The 27861-nt window shown below is 44.2% G+C and overlaps 1 protein-coding gene across 2 annotated transcripts in view; it reads left to right on the top strand.

Annotated features, from left to right (window-relative positions):
* SLC38A1 (solute carrier family 38 member 1) overlaps window positions 1–25518 on the top strand; it is a 37609-nt gene extending 12091 nt beyond the window's left edge. Inside the window, exons 4-15 of one of the 2 annotated variants that reach the window (XM_056847659.1) lie at window positions 5021–5094; window positions 7316–7408; window positions 10563–10644; window positions 14240–14322; window positions 15716–15774; window positions 15874–15996; window positions 18099–18178; window positions 21237–21337; window positions 23253–23371; window positions 24232–24373; window positions 24467–24564; window positions 25354–25518. In XM_056847659.1, the coding sequence (XP_056703637.1) occupies window positions 5021–5094; window positions 7316–7408; window positions 10563–10644; window positions 14240–14322; window positions 15716–15774; window positions 15874–15996; window positions 18099–18178; window positions 21237–21337; window positions 23253–23371; window positions 24232–24373; window positions 24467–24564; window positions 25354–25455 (1156 nt within the window). In that variant the 3' untranslated portion in view covers window positions 25456–25518. Of the gene's footprint in view, window positions 1–5020; window positions 5095–7315; window positions 7409–10562; window positions 10645–14239; window positions 14323–15715; window positions 15775–15873; window positions 15997–18098; window positions 18179–21236; window positions 21338–23252; window positions 23372–24231; window positions 24374–24466; window positions 24566–25353 lie in introns of those variants that run through there. The other variant, XM_056847661.1, reaches the window with a different exon arrangement.
* Window positions 25519–27861: the final 2343 nt, after the last annotated feature.

The raw sequence follows: 27861 nt of genomic DNA, 5'->3' as shown, positions 1-27861 counted from the left end.
GGAGATGGTGGGTCTCCTTTCCTGGAGGTTTTTAAGCAGAGGTCAGAGGGCCATCTGTCAGCAATGCTGAGTCTGTCACCTTAGGCAGATCATGAAAGGGAGGGCAGGAAGGTTTGCATCAGTGTTTGGCTCTTGTGGCGCTTTCTTGCATGGCCAGGGTAGTGCCAATTTCCACTTTGGGGCCAGGAAGCAATTTTCCTCCAGGCCAAATTGGCCAGGGATCCTTGAGGGGTTTTTTTTTTTTTTTTTTTTTTTACATCTTCTGGGTGTGGAGTAGGGGTCACTGGGGTTGTGGGGGGGAGGTAGTTGTGAATTTCCTGCATTGTGCAGGGGGTTGGACTAGATGATCCTGGTGGTCCCTTCCAACACTATGATTCTGTGATTCTAAGAATACTAGTGCCTTTATTGTGCCCAAATAACTAATGGGACAGTCATGGCTCCTGTGTCAACATTGAGACTGATGTGAAGGGCAAACTAGAACTTTTTAGCTATCCAGCAGTGTTATTTATATACCAGTGTAAAAGTAAGCGTTGGTGGCTGTCCAGTAAAATCCCAGCTGCCATAAAGGGTTTATCTTGAGTGACTTCTATGGTAGCTGGGATTTTAATGGACAGCGCCAATACTGACTGACTCTGACTGTCTTGGTATCTAAAGTTTTTTTTAACCAATGATTGGAGTCTTGTGTCAATTCTGGTCTGCAATCATTTGACCCACAAGTGGTTCCCTATACACCAGATCAATGTCATTAAGCCATCAAAAGCAGTATAAATTTACTGCCTTGGGCTTATTGTATACATTGTTATTATACAAGACAAAGTTTTTTAAAAAACAAAACAAAAAAAACTTGATTGTGCTTTTCCCTTTGTAGAACCCAGCTGGTCATTCTGTGATAAATCTGATATTAATCTCAGTATTCCAACACACCAAATAAAAATATAGCATACATTTTATATGCTGCATTGGATAAGATGACTAATCTAAAAACATTCAGTTTTTCTGTCTTAATTGTGGACTAGAACAATAAACCTCACCCTCAGGGGAATAATATGCCAGTACTATTTATATAGATAAATAGTCAGGGGTCAAAAAGGGGATTCAACATTGAGAATTACATTTTTAAAGTTCCGCTGTCATCATATCCTTCCTGGCACTTTACAGTTTACTTCATTAACAGTGCCATCCTAAGTGGAGTTACATCCTTTTAAGCCATTGAAGTAAATGGTCTTAGAAAGGCATAACTCTGCATAGGAATGCTCTGTAATAGTGCTGTCTAATTCCGAATTACTCCAATCTAAATCCTTTGAAATGAATAGATCTCTGCATGGGATTGTACTGAATATCTCATACTGAGGAGCATGTTGTAGGAAATTGTTAGCCAAATATTATTCTCACAGTTCACTAAGCACCACTGGTGAATCTTGTGTCTAGTAGCCTACATGTCATCATTATTCTGCAGTTTGGCTTCCTTTTTTTCTTTAGCAGCCAGTTCTAGATCTGACCACAGCCGATGATGAAACACAGCTTTCTTCCTCCCAAGGAGTTTTTAACTTCCTGAACTAAAATTCTCTCATCTGTGGTTGTTACAAACCCTCTGAAGTCTGATGAATTTGGATTCGGGCATTTTCCTGCCCTGCGTTCTCCATCATCTCATCTTTTATGAATTTTGATGGATTTGTTTGAACTTTTTAAAATTTTTACTTCAATTATGTTTTGTTTTTGTAATGTATCAATGGATGCCATTGCAATATTGTTTCTTTTCTTAGACATTCTGACACTTTATTCAGTAAACTAGCATTTTTTTTAAGCTGGTTTGATTCTTGAGTAATGTAAATTTTCCCTTTGAAAATAATATTATTTTCTTGTGGGAATCCCATAAAATCAGATTTTCCCCCTGGATGTCTGAAATCTGTTCAATAGTATGGTTGACTTTAAAATAAGAGCTTATGCAGATGACGTCTTGTTAACAATTGCACATCCAGAAACTGGTATTAAAGAACTCATGAACGACATTCGATTATACGGCGATCTGGCGGGTTACAAACTTAACAAAACTAAAACAAAAATATTTTTGGAACATACTACCAAAGAAGAAGAATCAAATATAACTGCCATTTCAGGATGCACGATATCATCTAAACCAATTAAATATCTAGGAATACTCTTCCCAAAAGAAAATCAAGAGCTGTTTGCATTTAATTATCAAGCTGTGTGGAATAATATTGAACGTGATCTACAAAGTTGGACTAAATTAAAAGCTTCCTGGCTGAGAAAAATAGCTATAATTAAAATGAATGTTCTCCCAAGGTTAAACTTTTTGTTCCAAACGATACCCATCAAAATTCCGGACAAGATATTCACATCGTGGCAACGAAAAATTAATCAATTTATATGGGACAAAAAACGTCCACGGATAAAATTTAAAATAATGACAGTTGAGAAGAAAAGAGGGGGAATGTCACTTCCAAACTTAACAATATATCACAGAGCAGCAACGTTGGTTTGGCTCAAAGATTGGATCATGCAGACTAATGAAAGAAGTCTTAAATTGGAACTGGCAAATTTACAATGTTGAGTCCATTATCTGTTATGGGGGACGAACTGGAAAAAAAGCTTAGAAGAACTGGCAGGTCACCCAGTTATAGAAAATATGGTAACAATGTGGCAAAAACTTAAACCAAGACTGAGTTCCAATGGATCCTTGTTGATGGCACCTTTTAATATCTTTGGCTCAGCAATGGACAGGAAAAACTATGGAACAATACAATATCAAGACTTGGTGAAAATAGATGGATCATTGAAAACACTAGATGAGATACGAGATAGTCACCCACAGATGCCATGGCTAACTTATCATCAATTAGTCTCAAGATTCCAGGAAAACTGTCTAACCCGGGGGGTACTGAAAATAAAAACAGAATTTGAACAGTTGCTATGCAAACCAACGCAACACCTACTAGGTAAAATCTACAAATTATTGGTGATATATGATACAGAAGACGAGCAAGTGATGGCGTGCCAAATCAAATGGATGGAGAACCTGAATGAGATCATAACGGTTGGCGAATGGGAACAACTATTTTGTAAGAATCTCAAATTTACGTTATGTCAAGGGATCCATGAAAACTGGCTGAAAATGTTGCATAGGTGGTACCTGACGCCAAGTGACATTCAAATTATGAACACTCGGTCATCGGGCTTGTGTTGGAAATGTAATAAAACTAGGGGAACATTCTACCACTGTTGGTGGACATGCGAACTAGTTCAGAAATTTTGGAAGGGAATACATAAGAATTTAGAAGGTATCATCGGTCAAAGTCTACTATACGACCCCAAATTGTTTCTACTAAGTAAAACCCCGGATAACATTAACAAAGGTCAACAGAACATGCTGAAATATTTAATTACAGCGGCAAGAGTAGTGTTGGCATCCTTATGGAAAACAAACAAAATTCCTACCATAGAGACCTGGATGGATAAATCCTACGAATATATAACAATGGCACATCTGACCAAATCTTTGCAAATGAACAATCAAAAGCAAATTAGAGACAAATGGAAACCTTTCTATGACTACATGGCAACTAAAAAATAATAATAAACCTTCAAGAACCACAATAGATTCAAGGTGGAGTTCTAATCCACCCTATTAGAAAACAAGAGTCCAAACTTCTAGGGGATAGCGTAAAGCGTTATATCGTTAAATACTAAATGAATAATTTGTTGCTTTTTTTTCCCTATTCCCTTTTCCTTTCTGTACCCCTATTTATTGTTAAAAATCAATAAAAATATTTATTAAAAAAATAGTATGGTTGACTTCTTCCCTTAATTTTAGCCACAGACTTTGATACAGAGGTTACAGAAAATGATATCTTTTGTCTCAATAAAAATGTCCTATTTCAGTTCAGCTGGCTGTCACAAGGGCATCTGGTCTTTCAGTAGGTTGGATCTTAAGTTGCCATCCTATTGGTGTAATGGCTGTTCTACAAGTACAGTGGCATTTCCATGGTGGAGGACAAAGTGATTTGGGCTTATTCTTCACTCCCACTGTAGACTTTCTCTTAACACCCCCCACACACACACACTCACCTTGGGGATCCACTAACCCATGTGTGCCCAATTTGGAAGGCATGGAAGAATGCAGTGAATGAGGGGAGGCTGGATAGAGTTGCCTTCATTGAGAGCTTAAAACTACGTAATAGCCAAGCATGTATTTCCCACCTTGAAAGATTTACTCTTCCCAGACAAGTTTCCTAGGTGTTAACATTTGTACTCCTTTCCAAACTACCTGGCTTTACATTAAGGTCACAAAAAATGTCTTTTTCAATCCACCTTCCCTTCCCCACTAAAATGTCTGAGCCCTTGAAGAAAGCTCTTTGTGAGCTACATGTTGTGTTGGAGATCCATGGTGGACTCTCCTAATGTGCTTTGACCCTGAAAATCATCTGTGGAACATCTTCATTCATATTGGGTCTACAGCACTTGGCAAGAAAGGGTATAGCTCTTTTTCTGCCTCTTTTCTGCTCAAAATTAGCCCATCAGTAATTTGTAGGGAAAGAAGAGAGGTGTGTGCGTCTCTGTGTGTGTGTTTGATGGAGAAAATAAACCGAATCAAAATAGTGTGTATAAGGAGGGAGACCTCCCCCATTGCCAAGTGCCCTAGTTTCCATCTAAATCAGCTGTTTTGTAGGATCAAGAGACCCTCTGCAAGTTCTGTTCACAGAGCTCCAAGGTAATATGAACTATAAGTCTTGATGTCAGGAGATTCACAGATTTCGCTTACCAGACACTGGAGTTCACAACCTCCACGTTTTGTACATCGCCAAGCTCAAAGGTAAAGAGGACAGGAATCAATTTCCAAATCAGCAAGTGGCAAAGCAAGCAAATCTGAAAGAAACACAATATTCATCTTTGCAAAGTGTTTCAGAGTCAGTATCCAAGTTTTAGCATTCTGTTAATATTCCAGATTTGTTTGTTATAATGATCAGCGGCATGTTTTTTGTTTCTTCTTCCCTTTTTACAGGCTGCTTTTGATTTCAGTGACGCTGCTGTCTATTTATTCGATAAATCTTCTGTTAACATGTGCAAAGGAAACAGGTAATTCAAAAGAACTTTGTATTCAGTCAGTTGCAATGTGGAGGGCAGAGGTGAAGGATATGGAGAAATCATTCTGAGCAGTACCTTCCCCAAAGTGTGTATTAATGCAGGGGCGGCGGGAAGGAATGAGGGCAGTGGCCCTGAATCCAAATAATTCATGGTTTTAAATCCTCTTCCTTCACCAGTGTAATTGAAGCTAGACATTAGTTCATAGCTGTCTGTGAAATATAAGCTAAATCGTTGGTTCTTGTAGGTTATCTGGGCTGTGTAACCGTGGTCTTGGTATTTTCTTTCCTGACGTTTCGCCAGCAGCTGTGGCAGGCATCTTCAGAGGAGTAACACTGAAGAGACACTGTCCTTCAGTGTTACTCCTCTGAAGATGCCTGCCACAGCTGCTGGCGAAACGTCAGGAAAGAAAATACCAAGACCACGGTCACACAGCTCGGATAACCTACAAGAACCAATGAACTCTGACCGTGAAAGCTAAATCTTTTGGGTTTGAATTTGGATGCATGTTAAAGTGAAACTACTAAAAGAAGAGTGACAGCAGGTCTACATGGGTTGCATTCTCAAACTGCAGTTGTGAGTCCCATTAAGTGTTTCAGCTTAATCCACACTTTAGTTCAATTCAATTGAATGGGACAAGTTAGTCACAAATAAGCCCCATTGATATAAAATGTAACTCATTCTGAGCATAACTTAATTGGGGCTATTGTCTTCAGTAGGGCTGAGGCACATGCAAAATTGCAACCTGAATACATAAAACCTGCATCTCTTTGTCTATTTATCTATTTAACTTGTCATGAAACAGTTCAAGATTACTGTATATACTTGTGTATAAGCCGACCCGCATATAAGCCGAGGTGCCTAATTTCACCCCAAAAATGGGGAAAAATTAGGCACCCGAGGGTCGGCTTATACAATGGGTCGCCCTACCGCCCGGCCTCCCGGGCCCTCCAGACCCACCCCAGTGCCACCCCCTCCCGGGCCCTCCAGACCCATCCTGACCCCAGCGTCACCCTGGGGGGGGAGGGGGAAGAGCCCCTGAACCCCCTACTTACCGGGAGAGGTGGGAGGAGGAGGCCCGCTGATCAGCTGGAGGCGGCAGCGGAGCCCTCCCAGCGCTGGAGCCGGTGGCGGCGGGGCCCTGCCTGCGCACAGGCAGGCCCCGCTGGCTGCTTCCAGGCCGCCCAGAGGGCGCGTGAACCGGCAGTGGGGGCGGCGGCGGGGCCCTGCCTGCGAGCAGGCAGGCCCCGCTGGCCGCTTCCAGGCCACCCAGAGGGCGCACGAGCCGGCAGCAGGGGCGGCGGCGGGGCCCTGCCTGAGCGCAGGCAGGCCCCGCTGGCCGCTTCCAAACCACACAGAAGGCATGCGGGCCAGCGGCGGCGGTGGCGGCGGTAAGTTCCTCTTCCCTCCTTCCCTCCCTCCCCCTCCCTCCCCCCTACCGTATTGACCCGCGTATAAGCCGAGTTTGGTTTTTTCAGCCCTTTTTTTGGGCTGAAAAACTCGGCTTATACGCGAGTATATACGGCAATTGTAGTCTATGTAACAACTAGTGAGTTATCAGAAATAGGTATGAATTAGGCTGTAAGAGTAAAGGCATTCTTATGTTGTATTCATTAGTTTTTTTCAGTTCTGAGATAGAGATTTGAGGCCCGTGTACATTATTTAACAATACTGAGACTGATACTGAGTGCCTCTGTTGCTTTTTCACTGGATATAAAACCTAATGATAGATATTCCACTGTTGGCTTTTGTGCTCAGCCTCTTGAGCTCAGGGGGGGCCGGAAGTCTTGCCGATGCCATGATCAGGAGCTGCAAGGTTTGGTTTACCATTAGTAAGCATAGATTTGTGCCCAAGTCTCCGCTGTTTTAGTTACAGTTAGCCAAATATTATTCCTATTATAGGTGCTAATTATACAAGTCAAGGGGTAGGAAGACAAGGCAGTAGTTAAGCTAAGGAGTCCTAACTTTGTTCTGAACCATAACTTTCAAAATGAAAGTGACTGCGGACTTTTTGAAAATGCATAAGAAACATGTCCAAATAAGCTGGTTTGACAACCGATTGTCCCCTGACATGTGATGAATCAGTGAAGAGATGAAAAAGGATCTATGACTGGGGGAATTTTGTGAGGGTACAAACACTGTTAATAATGGTTCAACTTCACTGATCCTTGCCTACCAATTCATTTCTGGCTTTTTGTCACATTGGTGTTACCAGGCTGCATGGTTTACGAGAAGCTCGGTGAGCAAGTATTTGGGACTCCTGGAAAATTTATTGTTTTTGGATCAACCTCTCTTCAGAACACTGGAGGTAAATAACTGTTACAAGAGCAGAGAAAGTCAAGCAGACAGTCAATAAATGTAGAGACTTACTCTTTCTTTTTCTCCTGCCATCAAGTTGCAGCCGATTTATGGCAACCCTTAAGGTTTTAAAGGCAAGAGACATTCAGAGGTAGTTTGCCATTGCTTGTCTCCGTGTCACAATCCTGGACTTCCTTGGTGATCTTCCATCCAAGTACTAGCCTGGGCTGACTCTACATAGCTTCTGAGATCGGACAAGATCTGGCTAGCCTGGGTTATCCAGGTCTGGGCCCATTTACTATACTGCTACTTTTATACCGTATTTTTCGCTCCATAAGACACACCTGACCATAAGACGCACCTAGTTTTTAGAGGAGGAAAACAAGAAAAGTATTTGGTATTTGAGGATGCACAGAACAAAAGAAAGAATGAGTGATTAAAAAGTGGGTCAAAGAGTATAGTCTGTACCACAGTGAAGTCACATGCTCCAACTCAGAAGAAGAGTTGGTTTTTATACCCCGATTTTCCTCTAACTTTTTTTAAAGGTGTCTCAAAGCAGTTTACAATCTCCTTCTCTTACTCTCCCCACAACAGACACCCTGTGAGGTAGCTGGAGCTTAGAGAGTTCGAAGAGAACTGTGACTAGCCCAAGGTCACCAAGCAGGCTTCATGTGGAGGAGTGGGGAAACCAACCCGGTTCACCACATTAGAGTCCACCACTCATGTGGAGGAGCGGGGAATCAAACCTGGTTCTCCACATTAGAGTCTGCTGCTCTTAACCACTACACCATGCTGGCTCACCCTATTTACCAGACACAATCCTTATTTTCTGGTACAAATCAGGCTCTGTTTTGTTTTGATACATTTAAGCTTCAAGGGTTATTTGCATGTTTTTATTTGCTTCTTTGATATGCATTTTTTTTTTAAATTGTCATGAATTGCTAGACATGCCATTCTTCAGGGATTAGCTATCTTCCCCTGATCATGAATATTAAGGCATTATGGATGCATGTGCACCTTACTCATGCACACGCTTTGGCTTCTGAGATCTGTTTTGACCTGTAGGACAGTTGTGTATTTTCTAGTATAGATTTTACCCAACAAACGAACACTTTTGTGGCTTTTAAATTGGCAGAGGCAATTGCTCTGTTTTGTTTTGATACATTTAAGCTTCAAGGGTTGTTTTCATGTTTTTATTTGCATTTTTGATAAGTCTTTTTTTTCTTTTGATCGTATGAACACATGAACACATGAAGCTGCCTTATACTGAATCAGACCCTCCGTCCATCAAAGTCAGTATTGTCTAATCAGACTGGCAGTGGTTCTCCAGGGTCTCAGGCAGAGAAAGGTCTTTCACATCACCTACCTGCCTAGTCCTTTTAACTGGAGATGCTGGGGTTGAACTTGGGACCTTCTGCATGCCAAGCTGATGCTCTACCACTGAGCCATTACAAGACATGCCATTCTTCAGCGATTAACTCCCTTCCCCTGAGCATGAATATTAAGGCATTATGGACGCATGCACACCTTACTTGTGCACACACTTCGGCACCTGAGATGTTTTGACCTGTAAATAACCAATGGTCGGACAGCTGTGTATTTTCTAGTATTGATTTTACCTGACAAACAAACACCTTCATGGCTTTTAAATTGGCAGAGGAGAGGCAATTGCAGCGGAAATGAATGCAAGATGCTCAAGGAGGACTGGAGCCTTCAGCAATACCTAATAGTTAGTGGGGGAAATGGAGGAAGTGATCCTTGGTATTAGAACTGGGGTGTTAACAGCCAGTCTCTGTTTTTGTCGGTGAAATGTCGGAGCAGATGCAATTTAAAGTGGCAAACTGCACTAGATGTGTCTAACAGGCAACCACAGGCCGAGAGGGGAAACTGCAGCCCCCCCCCCGCAGGCTTACCTGACCAGGCTCCGCCGCCCGCACCAATGGCCAGCGGGCGGGGTGGGCCCCCTTGGCAGCTCCCGGGGGGCTTGGCGGGGAGGAAGGCCTTGGGCGAGGCGCTCCAGGCGCCGGCCGGTCAGCAGTTGCCAGAGGCCGCCCTGCCGCTGCGAGCCCAGCGTTGGGGGTATCGTCGGGCAGAGCAGGTCGCGCTGGCTGGGGAAGGTGTGCAGGTAGGCGGCGGCAGCATCCCCCTCACTGCGGGTGCGGCCACGTGCTGGGAGCAGGAGCTCCAAGCCCGAGCACGGCAGCTCCTGGCCCCGCTGCAGGCGGAAGCCGAAGCTCTTGCGCAGCACGCCCTAGTCCCGCTGCTGCCCCTCGCCGCCCCCAAACAGCGCCCACCACCGCTGGCTGCCCCACAGCCAGCCCCCCGCCGCCTCTGGCAAGAAGGCCACGCTGGCCAGCTGGGGCCCGACGGGGCGAGGGCGGCGCAGGAAGCCCAGCAGGCCACTCCTGGCCCGGGGATATGCCTCGCAATGGGCTTGAGGGAGCCGTTTACTATTATGGCTCATGTTATTTACCTCATGGGGGGGTGTCAGTTCGTTCATTTGTTGTTCTAGGTCTATCTTAAGGCCATGTTTGCTACATGAAATGCAGTCTGAAGGCCTCTTCGAATGAGATACTTTGTGCTTAATAATGATTCCCGCATTCATAGTCCATATGATACATTTCTCAATTTATAATGACTGCTCATGTATTTCTTTATTTCCTACCCCTTTAAAATATACAGAATCAGAGAGTAGAAGAGGATCAGGCTCCTGCTTGCATATATCTTAAAGGGATAGTTGGTTAAAAAGCCACTGTTCAAATTGAGATGTCCAAGTTACAGTTCAGGGTTAGCAAATGTGAGTATGGGTGGTATTGTGCCTGTTGGCCCTGGTGCACTCACTATGTGTGAATGAGAGGGCATCCTCATACGAGCATGCATGTGCAGGTTTTGCCCATGCCATCAGGAGCTATGGCAAAAGGAGAGCCCAGATCACATGTATGGGACATACACACGTGCAAGCTTATGTGTGTAGGCTCTTGTTCACAAGTTACAGTGAATGCACATTGGGGTGGGATCAGTGGGGTCTACCCTCCACTGTGTGCCTTCTCTGTCCCCAAATGGGAACCTGCAAGCTGTATGTATCATTTGAAGCAGCCCTAGAGATAATTAAGGAGAAAAACCAAATATGTTGGACTTTCTAACAAATCCATCTCTCCCTGCAGCAATGCTGAGCTACCTCTTCATAGTGAAAAATGAACTCCCCTCTGCCATCAAGTTCCTTATGGGACAAGAAGAAACATTTTCGTGAGTGTAATTTGTGTTTCTGCTCATTTCACTTGAAGTTTCACATGGATAAGGCAGGAATGAGGGCTTCTAAAAAGCATTCATCTCTAGAAGTTTTGTAGGCTGCTGTTTTCAGATATCTATATACTCCCAACTGGGCCCCCGCTCTGTGGATACTTAAATCCACAGATAGGGGATACTTAAATCCACAGATAGGGGACACACCCCAAGCAGATGTTTCTTCAAACTTTAAGTACTCCCCAAGTTTGCAGAAAAATCTGAAAAATAAACAAACGGGGGGGTGTGTTTACATCCCCCCAAATTAAATAAAGCCTTCTCTTTGCATGCACATAGAACACACCTACCTTTCGCGGCTGCCTGTGTCCCCCGCCGGCCCAACCGGGCATGAAGCACCTGCCTCCAGTCCTGCCAGCCCAGCTGGGCACAGGGTGCGCCGTTATGCTGTGGAGCCCAGGAGCTGCTCTGGGCCCATCCGTGGCAGCAGCAGAGCCCAGGGGCTGCTGGCAGGCCTGTCCGTGGCAGCACCAGAGCCTGGGAGCTGCTCTGGGCTCATTCACAGCGGTGGAAGAGCCAGGGAGCTGCCGGCAGGCCTGTCCGTGGTGATGACGGTGCCAGGGAGCCACTTGGGCCCGTCCACTGCAGCAGAGCCCTGCTACAGCTGGCCTGGAAGGTGATTGAGGGAAAGGGGAGAAGAGACCCCTCAAAAGTTTTTCAGGGCCCCACGTGTGTTATAATAATGTTAGGGTTGCCAGTTCCAGTTTGGAAAATACCTGGAGATTTGGGGGGTGGAGCCTGAGGAGGTGGGGTTTGGGAAGTGGAGGGGAAGGACTTCAGTGGGGTAAAATGCCATCGAGTCTGCCTTCCAAAGTGGCCATTTTTTCCAGGTGAACTGGTCTCTGTCACCTGGAGATCAGTTGTAATAGTGGGAGAGCTCCATCTACTACCTGGAGGTTGGCAACCATATGTAACACTAAGTTTGTACAATGCCCAATAAGTAAAGTCTCTTTTTCTGATATTTCTCATGGTACAAATAAAAGGGGAGAGGGAAGTTGTTGAGGTCATGTCTGCTGCTCCCAAGCCTCACATGTTCAGAAGTATGTTACATACAGCCAAATACATATACTGTACAAAACAAATATTGGTTGGCAGAGCTAACGGTGGCAGTCGCAATGAAGAGCTCTGCTGGATCAGACCAGTGGTCCAGCAACTTGTTTTCCACGGTGCAGGAAACACGTCACAGAGGCCAAGGTCTTGGCCTGATGTTAGGATTACCAACCTCCCCGTGGGGCCTGGAGATCTCCCAGAATTACAACTTATCTCCAAGCCACAGAGATAAGTTCTCCTGAAGAAAATGGTTGCTCAGGGTGTGGACTCTATGGCATTATATCTCACTGAGGTCCCTCCCCAAACCCTGCCCCACCCCAAGGCTTTACCCCCCAATCTCCAGGCTCTGGATGTGCATGTGTGCAGTTGCATGGCTGTATACACTCTGGAAAGAAGCATTAGTTCTCTGGACAGAAGTAGCTGGCTAGAAGTCTTGATCTGCTGAAAAAGCACGGTTGGGAATTGGTGCTGTAATTGGTAGATTTACTGTAACGTTAAACAGGCTTCTAAGTAAAGTGTAGCTCATGTCTCTAGGAGCACTTGATATTTCGTATGTGTACACTTAATATATGTGATCTTGCTGTCTGATGGCCAGTCATGGAAATCACTGTCTGCAGCACACTGTGTACTGCAATAACCACCTTCCTGGTTAAGCAATCCTTTCCTGTGTTGACAGCCTGAGTTGTGACTAATGCCAACTGGCATGTGTTTGCCCTCCACCCCTGGCACTCGGGTAACACTTTCCTCAGGATTTTTTAAAAAACATGATGTTTGCAGACTCCTGTGGCTGAGACTCAACAAAGAGCTGCTTTCAAGTGACAGCTAAGGGTTGGATCCTGACAAATGCAAGAGAAGGGAGGGTTTCCTTTTAACCAATGAAAAGGCTATGCCAGGGATTATAGGACTCACATGGATGAACGCCAAGAGGGACAGGGGCTGCAGGGAGGAGGAGTATTGGGCAGCGTCTAGTGCAGGGATGGGGAACCTCAGGCCCGGGGGCCGTATGCGGCCCCCGAGGACATTTTTTGTGGCCCTTGGGAGCTCCGGGGCCCCGCCGCGAAGGCGTGGCATAGGGCGGCCCTCCCTGAGGGTGTTCCTGGGGCCACGGCTTGCAGGGGTGCTGCGGCGCCCTTTGGACCTCCTCTCACCGACTGACGGCTGTTGGTCGGCAAGAGGAGGGAGAGGGACGCTTTCCCCCAAGGTTGCCTCCTATAGCCGCAGCATGCAGGAATGCCGGGGCACACTCTTGCTGCCTGTCGGCTGTTGAGCAGTGAGGGGGGGAAAACAGGCCCGCGGCTCCCGGCGGCAGAGCATGCGCGCAGGAGCCGATCGGGCTTCAGGGGGCCTTTTGTGGACTCTGGAGCAGGGAGGGCATGGAGCCTGGGGCCAGGTTGCGTGGGGCCGGCGGGTGTGTGTGGGGGGGAGGAAGGCTTCTCTCTCTCCCTCTCTTTCTGTCTCTTTCTCTGTCTCCCTCCGTCCTTTTCTTTCTCCCCCCTTTCCATTTCTTTTTCCCTCTCTCCCTTTCCCTCTTTCTCTGTTTTCCTTCCTTCCTCCCTTGCTGATTGACCGCGGGCTGCGCCTCCCTGGCGCCTCGTTTGCTTGGGCCCACTGCTGGCTGCCCTCCTGCCTGGAAGGGGTGGAGGACTGGGAGAGCCCTCTAGGCCTTCTCTGCGTGGCCTCCCCTGGGGTTGCCAACCTCCAGATGGTGGCTGGAGACCTGGCAACCCTAGCCCCTCCCCCCCACACACCGGGAGATCTACAACTGGTATGGCCCCCGAATGATGTTATAAATGTGCAAATGGCCCTTGGCAGGAAAAAGGTTCCCCACCCCTGGTCTAGTGGAACAGAAGGTAGGATCCAACCCTGAGTCTCTTTATTATGCCATCTAATACATACTCATATGGATTCCAGAGGACATTCAATCTCTGGAAACCTACAGTGTGGTCCTAAAAACACTTCTAGAGTGATGTAGTGGCTAAGAGCGATGGACTCTAATCTGGAGAACCGGGTTGGATTCCCCACTCCTCCTCATGAGCTACACACTCTAATCTGGTCGACCGGGTTGGTTTCCCCACTCCTCCACATGAAGCCAGCTGGGTGACCTTGGGCTAGTCACAGTTCTCTTAGAGCTCTCTCAGCCTCACCTAACTCACAAGGTATCTGTTGTGGGAAGAAAAAGGGAAGGAGATTGTAAGACAGTTTTATTCTCCCTTAAAAGAGAAAATTGGCATATAAAAACCAACTCTTCTTCTTCCCTAGAAATAAGAATACACCTGAATAGGATTCTGAGTAGATCTGATTAGGATCACTCTCATACAATGCCATCATAAGCAGGTCTACTTAGTGGGGCTTACTCCCGAGTGAAGTGTTATTAGGATTGCAATGGTAGGCCAATAATAATTACATTGAAAGTATGTTTTACAGTATGTGTGTGTGGTAATTCAATATTGGTGCATAATTTTGTGCCTGCACCTTTAAAAATGTCTTACAGAGCCTGGTATGTGGATGGGCGATTGCTTGTCATAACGGTGACGTTCTGTATAATCCTTCCTTTATGTCTTCTTAAGAATTTAGGTAAGGATACATTTGCCTTTTAAAAAAAGAAAGAAAGATGATTTATAGACACCTTTGGTACAGCATTCCAGGAATGGTCTGCTGTATTCTGTTTCACGTGCTCTCCTTGGCCTTGGAATAAACTTTGCATAGGGAACCATATAATAACGAAACCTACCTTACAATTTTGTACAGTCTGAATACAGTTGGCTGCCTGAACTTAAAACAAAGTGAAGCCTTTATTTGGTTTTTCTATTTTGGAACCTTGATTATGACCAACAAGATGTCTGCTCCCACTGTAAATAGAGTAGGCTGTGTGTGTGTGTGTGTGTGTGTGTGTGTGTGTGTGTAAAGCTATATATCTTTTATTCCAAAACTAAAAACAATATTTAAACCTCAGACTGGCAAACTCCTCAGGAATGTTTTATGCTTAAGATCATTTTAAAAAATGACTGTAACGCCACTCCTTAGCCTCAGGATTCTCTTGCCACACGATCCCCCCCATCCCACCCTTCAGCCACTCTCCAAACCCGTCTCTTGCTTCCCACCAGCTGCCAGCCATCTCCAGCGTTTAGCTACCCAATCCTGTCAAACCTTCACCGGCTTTATTCCTGAAAAGCCAGATTGTCTAATGACCTTTCCTGTCTCATTGTATACATGAGGTATTCTCTGTTCAGTAAAAGCTCTTGCTGTTCATTTGAAGACAGGAGAAGACTGTAATGAAAAAATTTGCCATTTACAGTCAAGTACCATCTTTGAAGCTTATTTACTTGGGTACCTACGCTATCTTCGCCACCCAAACCTCAAATTTTGATCAAGGATCAGTGTGTGCGTGTCTGTTTGATTTTCTACACATACATAGAGCTGTCAGAGCTACTGGTGGTATTCCTATTTCAGCATGGAGAACACCAGATATTGTTACCTTCCATGTACCTAAAATGGTTCCCTGAGGTAGAAAATCCAAGTGACAAACCGCTTAATAATTTGCTTTCTGTCAATGGATCTCCCCACGTATCCATTCCCTAAGGGTCAGGGAATGGTCAAGTTCTGTTATCCCAAATCAACCAGAACAAAACTTATAACAAGAAACTGGTTAAATCAGATCAGTGGTTCCTATAGTGACCAACCAGATGTCTCCAGTAGGCCTACAAGCAGAGTATGGAGACCAAAGCCTCCCCTCCCGCTCAATCAAGTTGTATTCAAATGTAAATTGCTTATGAACCTGAGAGTTCCATTTCTGCTTTTTCTGAAGTCCAGTGACTTATGTTAGTGAAAAAGGGAAATATGTATAACCCAGTACATTTTCCTGGAAGGCGTCCCATGCACTTAAAAACAGCTGTAAAGTTTACTCAATTAAGCAGATTGTGATGGCTGAATGAATTACTGAATAATTTTCACCTTTACATTTTCTTAGGGTATCTTGGCTACACCAGTGGCTTTTCTCTGACTTGCATGGTCTTTTTTCTCATTGTGGTAAGTGGTGTCACTTGCTTTATGTTTAACTGGGGTTTACATTAAGTTCTAAAGCAATACTATTTGCTTGAAATATACATTTGTGGCTCTTTGTTCCAGGTTATCTACAAGAAATTTCAACTTCCCTGTCCCTCACAGGAGACAAACGCAACCGCCTTTTCAAACTCTAGCTCTTCCTATGAGGAGATGTGCCAGCCCAAGTATGTTACCATTAATTCCAAGGTACAGTTCGTTTCATAATATGTGTCATTACATTCATAGACTCTGTTGCTTATTTAGACTCAGACTCTGTTGCTTATTTAGAGGGTTCTTTTTCCTCAGTGCCAAGACAATCATAGTTTTCTAGGCAGAAGAAATAGGCAGAAGAACCAGAAGCCTCCAGTAGCCCTACAAGCAGAGTATGGAGACCAAAGCCTCCCCTCCCCCCCACATCAACTTGTATTCAGATGTAAATTGCTTATGAACATTTTACCGATTTCCAAGATTGTTCAAAGAACTGGAAGGTTTTCACAAGTATTGAGTTAGCTGAATTTGAAATGAGAGGGACGTAGAGAAAAGTGAAGCTAAAAGGAGGAAGTAAGACTGTGAGGCAAATAAGAACAGCCTTGAGGAAGGGAAATGTGTGTATTTTATATTATGGTGATTTCCACACAAGGACGGGCTTGTGTGGTTTCCCCATTGCTGGTGGGGCTGCTGATAAAGCACAGTGGCAATGGGGTGTTAGCTGAAATGTGCTTTGATTGGGGAATTAGCGCGCAGATGGCAATTACAATATTTATATAGCGAGGTGCAACCAATGTATACCAGACCCCATATCTGTGACCTTAGAATAATGACAGAGGCAAAGGATTCCAAATTAAGAGAGTTTATGTAATTCAAGCATTCAGTGTAGCAATGCAAACATACACACACAGAGTCTAGGAACAAAATGTGGTAAAAAGAGACTTTAGCAAATGTGGCAGGCTTAAGATGGTGGGGAAATACTTCACATGTCTTGGAGCGGAGTTTTCCTAAATTCTGTACGCTAAAGGAGGAATAAAAAGGGGCAGGGGGGGGGTCCCCTGCGTGTTGGAGCATGGCTTGCTACTCTGACAGAGTGACAGTCAGTATGAAAGGGGAAGACCTAATGTAAGGTATGGACTTTCAGGAGACCTCAGTTATACCTTTCTCTGGGGGTGGGGTAATGAGATTACCCTGGTGGTTCCCGTGTGACAAAGGGTGTCAAAGACCCTAATGGTCGGCTCCTGGGGTGAGGCAATGGCAATTTACATAAACTATTCTTATTCCAGTGATTTGTGCAATACTGAAAGGGTCAAGAGTTGCTTGAAGATGGGATTAACGATCTTTGCATTGCTGGAGGAACGACTCATCGTTAGTATCAGGATGTCTTCTGATGGGCTAGCAATCATACTGATGAAGGAGGCGAGGGGGGGAAGGACTGCGTGCGTGCCTGGACATGCCTCGCAAAATGACAACCTTCTTGAGACTGGGTCAGAGGATATGGATTCCCTCTGGTTCTCTCCGAGAGGCTTCTCTACCCATGGTTCCTCCTTGTCAGTTTTTCACTGGCAGGCGTGGGAGCCTTCCCCATTGCATTTGGGGCTTGGCGCGCTTATGGAACAGTAGTGGCACGCATCTGTTTGGGTTGCCATGACCAGTCCAGGAGATTAGCAACCCGTTTCCTTACAGGGGCTTCCACATCGCATGTTTCCCTGCCTGATTTCCCAGCAGTGGCCAGCCCCCTTCCCTGGGCCACCTGGGCTTTTGAGTTCTTTTGTTTTTAATGGCAAAGATTTTAAAAGTCATTGTGAAGACATGCCATGTTTTTTCTTAAATGTCCATAAAGGAAAGGGCTAGAGATTTACTCTTTTTCTTTGAATTAAAGCTGAGAATTTAGAGAACCCTTTACATATGTTGTTACAATGGTATATTGATATGACAATATCCTGGTGCCAATATAAAAATAAAATAAAAGGCACCCTGGTGGCAGGGGAGAAAATGGCCGCTGCTGAGACAGTGTCGGGGGAAATGGCTGCCATGTAGGTGAGAAAACCCAAATTTTCCCACCCACGCAGCAGCTGTGCAGGCTTTGCTGTGATCTTTCATGATACTTTGGAATAAGTTTGAGAAAGGTTGAGGAAGAGCCAGGGAAATCCCAGGAGGTCCCCAAATGCACCACAATGTTGTGCAGAAGCAGAGGGGGGAAACCCTGCTTCCCAACAGAATAGAACCCTGGGCAGATAACCCTTGCAGAAATGGCCTGTGCAAGAAATTAAGGAAAATATGTATCTTTCCTGACTCTGTTTATTTATTTTTTTAAACAGACTGTGTACGCTTTACCCACCATTGCATTTGCGTTTGTGTGCCATCCTTCGGTGCTTCCAATCTACTGTGAACTAAAAGAGTAAGAGCATCTTTGTTTCGTTATTAAAAGAGAACCACTTTGTCTGCAGAAGGTCTGTGCCAAGTTTTACTTTTCACTCCTCCCTCTCCTCAGAGGAGGGGAACTTTAATTTGAGGAAGCAACAGGACTCTCCTGTCAGCGAGGAAAGGCTCAGCCCACCCAGGGTGCAGTTTGAGGGGGTATCATAACAATGGTGGGGCTTTCTTCAGATCTACACAGCAATTACAGAGACACACAGTGTCTAACAACCGTTTGGCTGGAGGGGATTTTATACTGCAGCTAATAACCACTGTCTGTCTCAAAGACAGCTAAATGTGACGAAGCAGCAAGCTGTGTTGTTTTATCTGTGAGCTTTCGAAGTACAGATGTTTTCTCTTAGGTGCCATCTTCAAAAAATCTTTTTTTAAACAAGAGGCACTATAAGCAGTAAGTGGCTACATATTACTAACAAAAACAGACTGTGTTATTCAGATCCCAAATCTTTTTTTAAACAAGAGGCACTATAAGCAGTAAGTGGCTACATATTACTAACAAAAACATTGGAAGGGCAGAGTTAGTTGAATTCTGAATTAGGGATGTGCACCATGAAAATATTGGTATTTTTAAGATCTGGATATCAGGGAGCCAAAAAATATTGGCATTCCTGGTTATTCAGATCCCAAATACCAGTGTGATATTCAGATCCAGGTGTTTTTTTTTGGTTGTGATATTATTTGGCTTCATTATTCCCTACAGGGAATCTTCTGGAGGGGCTGTTTTTTAAGCAAATGGCACCAAAATTTCAGCATAGCTGATGGTGACTGCCCATTAAGTAACGCCCAAGTTTAAAGTTAATTGGACCAAGAGGTCCAATTCTGTGGGCCCCTGAACAAGGTTCCCCAAGCCATCCTCCAGTGTTTCCTATGGGGGAGGGAGGAATTCCATGCTTTCTCCAAGACAAAGAATAGCCAAAGACTCAAGAGCAAGCAAAGCAACCACCGACTAAAAGCCTCCCAGTGCAAACAAAGCCAGCAAGCCCAATAGAACCAATGCAGAACCAGGGAATCCCATCAGAATCACAGAGCAATGTGGCAAGCTTAACACAACCAATGTCAAAGTAGAGAATCCAAGCCAAACCAATTTAACAAAGAGGGATGGACTGAAATGAATGACAAGATGACAGTGTTCGGGACAATGGGAGATGCAGGAGTGCCCGCTGGATATAATGGGAGTAGTTCTGGGACTGGAATGACAGCCCTCAGTGTGGAATGATGCCCCCCGAGAGTAGGATAAGTGTTCTGGGACTGGAAAGATCCCAGACTGGAATGAAGATCCCTGGAACCAGAAAAACTGTTCTGGAACTGGAATGACAGCCCCCAGAGTAGAATGATGGACCTGGGACTAGAATCTGTGCTCTTGGAGTGGAAGGACAGCCCCCAGAGTGGAATGACGCCCCCTGGGAATAGGAAGAATGTTCTGACAATGGAAAGACCCCAGAGTGAAATGAGGATTCCTGGAACCAGATAAACTGCTCTGAGCCTGGAAGGACAGCTCCCATAGTGGAATGACAGCCCCTGGAAGTAGCAGAACTGTTCCAAGAAAAAGAGCAAGAGTCCAATAGCACCTTAAATACTAACAACATTTCTGGCAGGGTAAGAGCTTTTGTGAGCCACAGCTCACTTCTTCAGATCATGTTCCAGGAAAGACAGTCTTCCAGAGGCCTACAGCTTCTGCATACTTTAAGGACCACCTATTCCCTTATGAAACTACCTGACCGCTAAGGTTATCTTCTGAGACCCTTCTTCGGGTGCCCCCACCTTCTGAGATTAGGTGGGTAGCAATCCAAGTAAGTGCCTTCTCAGCTGTGGCACTGAAATCATGGAACTCTCTCTCCAGGGATGTTCATCTGGCCCTATCTGTCACTGTCTTCCTCCAGCGGGTGAAGACTTCTTTGTTTCACCTGGCATTCCCTCAATGATACCGCCTTTCTGCCCTATGTTTTAATTACTGTTTTATCTGCTTTCCTGATGTAATTGTGTTTTAGTTGAAATGGTTTTGGTGATATGTTGTTATAATATTATATTTTAATTGTTAGCCACCTTGTTGGGCCATGTTGGGCAGAAAGGCCGGATGCAATTTTTGTAAATGCATAAATAAACAGAAACTGCTGTGATGCCACAGTTGAATAAGAAATGTTAGTGTTAACCAGGCTGTACATGGAGACTGCCAGCACCTGCACCAGTCATTGAAATTACAGGAATTGTGGAGGCTGTACCTGTGCATCACCCAGACTCACAACTAGCAGTTCCCCAACTTGACTCTGGGCCCCCACGTGGCCAAGGAGCAGCCAGGTTGGCTTACATACAATGGAAGTCACCTGTATGAACAAGCCCTTAATTATTACAATTGGGAGGAGGGATGGAAGCAACTTAAATTTCTTTCTGGTATTGCTGTATTGGCAGGTTAAAGCTGATGATGTAAAATACCACTTTAGCCACCTTACTGCTGCTTTGTACTAGCCCTTACTGGCTTTCTTTCACCCTTCATCTGGAGTTATTAAGAGTACAATTGCATGTTATGTGTAATTCTCTTAACCTATTAACAGACCATTTTTCTTCCACCAAATGCAGTTTCAAAAAGACACAAGGGGATCTGTCACCCTTTCCCCTGGTGCCATTTGTTGGCCAGAATTTGCCACCAACTGCTGGGTAAAACATACCAGTGCCTGTATCTTTCCCATAGTGGAGGGTAAAAGAAGGTTAAGAGCTGATGGGTTTTGCTAAAAAAATAATAATAGCATGGTAGTAAGGGCCTAGAAGCTCTTCCACTTGTGCCAGTCTGTGTCTTAAAATGGCAGTCATAGTGGGTGCAATTGCTGAAAGAAAAAATGTTTGTTAAAGTAGTTCCACCCTGAAAAGCAGGCAAGGGACTTCGGAGTCATTCTCTGTCATCCCTCCTCCTAGAGATGACGACAGTCTTTTCAGACTTACTCAAAAATACACTTATGTCAAAGACTATATTCTATGTACATAAATATAACACAACTATTCATTTACTGTTGCTGTTTTGTTTTTTGCAGTCGTTCGCAGAAAAGAATGCAGATGGTTTCAAATATCTCATTTTTTGCCATGTTCGTTATGTACTTCTTGACGGCCATTTTTGGCTATTTGACATTTTATGGTATGTAACCAATTTTAACCAGTGTGCATGACATTCTAGGTTTCATTGAAGTTTCTAAACAAAATTAAAACAGAGACGGGGTGTTTAAAATTCCAACATTATCTGCCTTATGCTTTTTGTTAAATGGACAGAGTGCTTCCCTCTCTGTCTCTTTCTCACACAAACATGCACAGACACACCATGAATAAAAGGTAATATCCAAGCTAGGAATTGGCTCCAGCCAGCTTTGTCACCTAGTCTTACCTAGCTCTTTCACATACCACAGCCCCCAGCCCACATGGCTTTTCTTCATGCATTTCCCATGATTCTAGGCATAGTCTTTTTGAGTGGTCAAAAATGACATCTCTTTCCTCATCCAGTGGCAGAAAAGCTGGCTGAATCCCAGTCTAGGCGATCTGGAGGTTATCTGAGCATGGGGTTTTCCTTACCCTGGATGTTGCACTTGGTTTGTCCCATGTGTGAGCAGAAGAGTAAGCAGGAAGTATATACCCTAGAAAACCACCCGCAGTCACAGCATATACTGCTAAGAAGGCTTCAGTGAATGCCAGCTAGGGAAAGTTTCGGTGTGCTTTCTCGTGGGATTCTCTGACACCCACTCTAAGAACTGGCCTTCCTGCATTAGGCAAGGGACACAGCGCTTCAAAGCCAGAGGCCCACAGCTTGAACACATGAAGCTGCCTTCTACTGAATCAGACCATCAAAGTCAGTATTGTCTACTCAGACCGGTAGCGGCTCTCCAGGGTCTCAGGCAGGGGTCTTTCACATCACCTACTTGCCTAGTCCCTTTAACTGGAGATGCCGGGGATTGAACCTGGGACCTTCTGCATGCCAAGAAGTTGCTCTACCACTGAGCCACAGCCCCTCCCCTTTAGCTTCTGCTAAAGGACATCTGTTCATGAAGGACATCTCCCCGGTAGTGCCTGTTTGGTGCCCATTCATGTCCCTGAGGTGGCAGGTTTTGTAACTTCAGGATATCATAGGGGGGAAAGTACTGTATAGGCCCTCAGACAATGATATGATATGAGCAGGAGAGTCCCATTCTTTCCCCTTCTCCAAAGTTGTATTCAGACTTTACAGCAATGGGGCAACAAAGTCTTCAGCTCTAGTACCAATCTGTGTCTCTGCCAAAATGTTTATGTACTGATTGATTCATTCGTTTGTATCCTCCACTTCCTCCAAGGAACTCAGAACAGCATGCACTAGGGGGACTCTCATCCAGGTGCTGTTGGGCTGGCCATTTTTGAAAAGGCCTCTTGCGGAAGAGGAAAGGGTAACCAGAACTTTATGGTTCAAGAATAGATTTTTCCCCTCCTTCTTACTATTGGGGTTTCATTGTTTAGAATAAACAACTACCTTCTTATAATTTAGAATATAATCAGAAAGACATATGTTATGCTATGTGTTTTTAAACAATTAAAGAATCCAAAATGATAATAGCATCATACATTTATTTTTAAAATGTCAGTATTTGTGTATTGTTTAATAGTGATCCATTGGGTTTAATTGGAACAGAGATTATTGCTTTTATTTGGACTTTCTTTCATGATTCTGAGCCAAATAGATTAGCAGCTCATTCCTATGCAGGTTTCCTCAGAAGTATGCACCACTAAATTCAATGGGGCTTGCTTCCAACCAGCAGTGCATTCCTTAACAATGTTACACCCTTCTAAGTTCATTGGAGTCAATGGCATTAGAGAATGTAAGTCCACTTAGGGGGTAACTCTGTATGAGGGCATCACATTGCCCCTGAATTTGGAGGGTCAGGTTGAAAATGTTGTTTTTGACCCAGCTTCTTCCATTACTGGCCCTGGTGGGTTCCAGATTAATCCCTTGGTTGAGAAGTTGCTTGCTAAGTGACAACATCTGTAAATTTGGCCCAACCGCTGTAACAGTCCTCTCTTTGTCGTTCCTGCAGAAAATGTGCAGTCAGATCTTCTCCACAAGTACCAGAGCAAAGATGACATCCTCGTCTTGACGGTCCGTGTGGCCGTCATTGTTGCTGTCATCCTTACTGTCCCGGTATTGTTTTTCACTGTAAGTTGGATTCCATTTGAAAATAGGTTTCCAGTTCCTAGTAACATTCTGTTTGCTTATGAGCAGCAGCAGTCATATCTGACCCATAACGTCTCCAGTGGAAAATTCTAGATTTGTCCAATGTAGTAAATCAAGTTTATCACGACATACTCCCTAAAAAAAGACTGTTATTACAGCAGTGTATAAATTTGGCAGGACTCAAGTCCTCAAAATTACAAAATAAAAGATGCTGCTGGACTCAAATCTAGCTGTTTGTATAGAAAAATACTCAAATCCTCATGCAGGCCTATTGAGAGTTAATGGGCACCAATGGTATAATGTTGAGTACTAAAATTTTTGGGTGGGCAGGCTCTGTGGGGCTCCTCAAATGAAATGCCAGCATTATAGTGCCATCCTAAGCAGAACTATATCCTTCTAGTCTATTGACCTTAATGGAATTAGAAGGGTGTACAACTGCTTAGGATGGCACTGTAAGCTTCTATGCATTCCTAGCTAATTTCACCCATCAAAGGCCTCATTCCATGCTACAGTATGGACTGGAATAACTGTCATCAAGCAGAACCATTATGTATTTGAGTGCAGGAAAATTTCCTCCCCTTTTTGTTTGATTCCTCACAGGAAGTCTGACTTGCTAAGATCTTTGAGGGGAAGGATGAATTTCAGCCTAGCGGGAGTAATTAATTTAGACACTAGAACAAACAATGATAATAAAATGCCTGCTGCTGAAATAAAAAGCATCTGGAGGAAATGCAGAGAGCAAGCCAGGACACACACACACACACACACACAGAGAGAGAGAGAGAGAGAGATGGTTCCCTCATGCAGATTTCACCTGAGAGTAATTTCTCTTTCTTTTACAGGTTCGCTCTTCTTTATTTGAACTGGCAAGGAAAACCAAATTTCACTTATGCCGTCACATTGTGGTCACTTTGGTCCTATTGGTGATCATCAACCTGTTAGTTATTTTCATACCCTCCATGAAGGATATTTTTGGAGTTGTAGGTACAGTATTCGAATTAAACTTGATTAGGAAGCACCTTCTCTTGTGATCACTCTTGAATTGTCAGTTTTAATACTTGTGTTTTGTCGCTACAGGGGTAACTTCTGCCAATATGCTGATTTTTATTCTTCCATCATCACTGTATCTAAAAATCACATACCAGGATGGATCAAAACTGACTCAGAGGATTTGGGTAAGTTTTCTTATAAATCAAAGGGTTTTCTTTTCATTTTTTGTCTTAATAATTCTTTTTAGACAAAGACTAGTAATGCAGTCCTAAAGAATCAGTGGGCTTGCAAGGAAGTAATTCTACATTCAGTTTCACTATTAAAAAATTAGGACCCTCCAAAGTGTAACAAAGGAAAAACACAGATTCCAGCCCCCTCCCCCGCCATCAAAACAGCAGGCCAAACATCAGTTGTCCCATGTGTGTGTTTGCTCCTCAGGGAGTGGTTATTGTAAGTAACTACTAGCAACTTGCTTTAGGCCAGTGGTCACCACACTTCTTTGGGCCACCAACATCTTTGTTCTCTAAACTCCTCCTCAGTGCCCCCCTACCCTACCCTGTCCTATAAAAAGCAATATTCAGAAAAGCAATTTGTACAACCCACTAAGGAAAATAATAACAATAAACTTCTAAACAGTAAATGTTAACTGCACATCTATTCAAAATCCAATTGAAACTTTTTAGTTTAATTTCTTCAACTCTTCTACAACCATTGAAGTCAACAGGTTAGATGAGTGTAACTGCTTAGATAACACTGTCAGTTGTGTTAAAACTCCATGCTGAGTCATGTTGATACGTCACCCATATTTATCTAGTCTTGGTTTCATTGTAGTTAGGATTTAAATTTTTTTATCTAGGGGCTTTTTCTTTACCGTTTATATCTTTGTGCTGAGTGTTGAATCTCATTGTCAGTTGGTTAATCTCTTTGTGAAAGTGAGTTCTATCAGCTGAAGTCTTTTCCCGTTTTGGTTGCAGGCTTCTCTCTTTTTGGCACTAGGAATCTTGTTTTCATTGGTGAGCATCCCTCTAGTCATCTACGATTGGGTGCATTCAGGAGACACTGCTGAAGGCCACTGAAGTCAGTTGGACATTGAGAAGAATCCATCTCCATTTTGCTACTCACCGAAATCTCCTTTTAGTCCATGTGTCCCATTCTTCATGAATTTCCTACATTTCATTCAAGAAGACAGTAATTTTACTTTTTACAAAAGTGTTATTTTTACACATCCCCACAAGCTACTTCATCAGTATTAAGTTTATGATGATGGTCTGATTTGACCGTTGGCTGTAGATATTCTGTATGTGGTAACTGACAGTAAAATAACTGAAGGATGTTCTGTTCTTGGGTAATATATTTGCAAGTTAATATCCCAATTTTTAAAAGTTTTTACTCAAAAGGAAGGTAACACTGAATGTAAAATGAGTCCCCTAAAATGTTATACATGAAAAGGTTCTTACTGGACATACTTGTAATTTATATGTGAATGTAAGATGACCCCCACATTTTTTGGGTGGCATACCTGGGGAAAAACCTAGCCTTGCATTGGAGTAAATATTGTAAGAAGGTTTAACCAGCCTCTCTGGAGATAATTTTGCATCTGCTTGTCTATACTAATGTGTGTAGCTAACATATAGCCCAGCCCTGATTCACAGAATAACAATAGTGTTCCAGCTTTCTAAACCCACTGACTTCAATGGACTTAGAAGGGTGTAATGTCACTGTGAGGTCTTTGGAATCAGTAAACAGAACTCATATGGTTCAGCCTCAGTAGCTGTCTACATCAGAATTGTCTTTGTACATCCAATTTTATTTTGTTATAACTCCAAGCAGTTCCATATGTACTCTTTTTACAGCCCATTCCTGAGCTCTTGGTGGGAAAGAGCACAGGAGGAGAGCAAGTGCCCGGGCTGGAATCTGGACTGCTTGCACTGGCGCCCAGGCCACTTGCACCACCGTGAGAGGCAGGGACGCCAGCATTGGGCCATTCACACTGGCCTCCCTGTGCTTCCATTGCAGTTCGGCCTAGGGATGCCAGCTTGGCCTCCTGCCGGCATCCCACCAGCGCAAAGCCCCGCACTGGCATCCCAAGGGGCATTCCCGGGGCGTCCCAGAGGGTGGAGCTGCCAGTAGGCAGCTTTCTGGCCCCTTTCGCCCCAGGCACGCTGTCTACACCAACAGCATTGCTGCAACTTTTTGCTGACACAGCCTCGTTTTCAATGGGGCAAAATGCCCCCATTTTCAAACAACAACAAAAAACATTTAAAAGGCTTTTTAAAGCCTTACAGTGGCCAGGGAACACCTTTGGAGGCACCGCGGCCTTGCCGTCCCCAGCCACTGAAGGCTCAGGATTGGGCTGTTAAAGTCTTTGTACATCCAATTTTGATGTACATGAAGGGATTGAAAAGGTAGATTCCTGGCAATTATAGAATGGTAATCTCCAGCTTGGAGATGCAGAATTGATGACTGCGAAGGGAGCCTTCAGTCTGGCTAGCAGCTGGAAACAACTACTGGAAAAACAGAATATTTGCCTAGTTGGTGGCCACTGCAGTTAAAAAGTATAATCTCCCAGTCACAAATGAATATAGAACTGTACAAGCACAGAAGAAATGTAGCACTTGTCTCAGCCAGAAAGGAAGGCCAGGGTAGTTCCAAAGATGCTTTCTGCTTTTTTCACCCAAAAAAGCTGTGCAGAAAGTTCTGGAGGTTAGCCTAAAATCAAAAGCAATCCATCCATCTAGAAAGTGGACCCTGTTCCTTTAGAAAGGTGAAATTTGTTATGTCAGTCTCGGAAGAAATATGAAGCAATCTTGCAGAAGAAACAGATAGGTATAGTAGATACCATTCCCTTGATGCCATCTTCACAATGTATAAGCATTTTTATGTTGGAAATAATTGTCTGTTTGAGATTGTGATGTGTGTGTGACACACACAACACTGCTGTTGTGAATTACTGGGGCCAAAATATTGTCGAAGGCTTTCACGGTCAGAGTTCATTGGTTCTCGTAGGTTATCCGGGCTGTGTAACCGTGGTCTTGGTATTTTCTTTCCTGACGTTCTGCCAGCAGCTGTGGCCGGCATCTTCAGAGGAGTAACACTTCAGTGTTACTCCTCTGAAGATGCCGGCCACAGCTGCTGGCGAAACGTCAGGAAAGAAAATACCAAGACCACGGGTACACAGCCCAGATAACCTACGAGAACTACTGGGCCCAAGTTTCACAGCATTGCAAAGCTCCCTATTCCTTACCTCCTTTTGTACCTGAGAGCAGGTGCAGAGAGAAAAGAGCCTTATAGATGAGGGGACTCTCAGGGAGGCAGAAGGGCTATAGTGAAGGAAAACAACTAAATTTAGTAAAGGGGGTTCTGCTGTGCGCTAAGACCTACCTAGGCAGCCACTTACTAGATGGAGATTTAGCACTGCTTGGTAAGCATAAGGAGAAAGTACCGTCCATCAAATACAGACATGCATAAGGATGTCTGGTGAG

Source organism: Euleptes europaea, chromosome 3 (assembly GCF_029931775.1).
Source record: "Euleptes europaea isolate rEulEur1 chromosome 3, rEulEur1.hap1, whole genome shotgun sequence".
NCBI lineage: Eukaryota > Metazoa > Chordata > Lepidosauria > Squamata > Sphaerodactylidae > Euleptes > Euleptes europaea.
The sequence above is the reverse complement of the archived record's forward strand: the minus strand, read 5'-3'. Positions and strand labels throughout refer to the sequence as shown.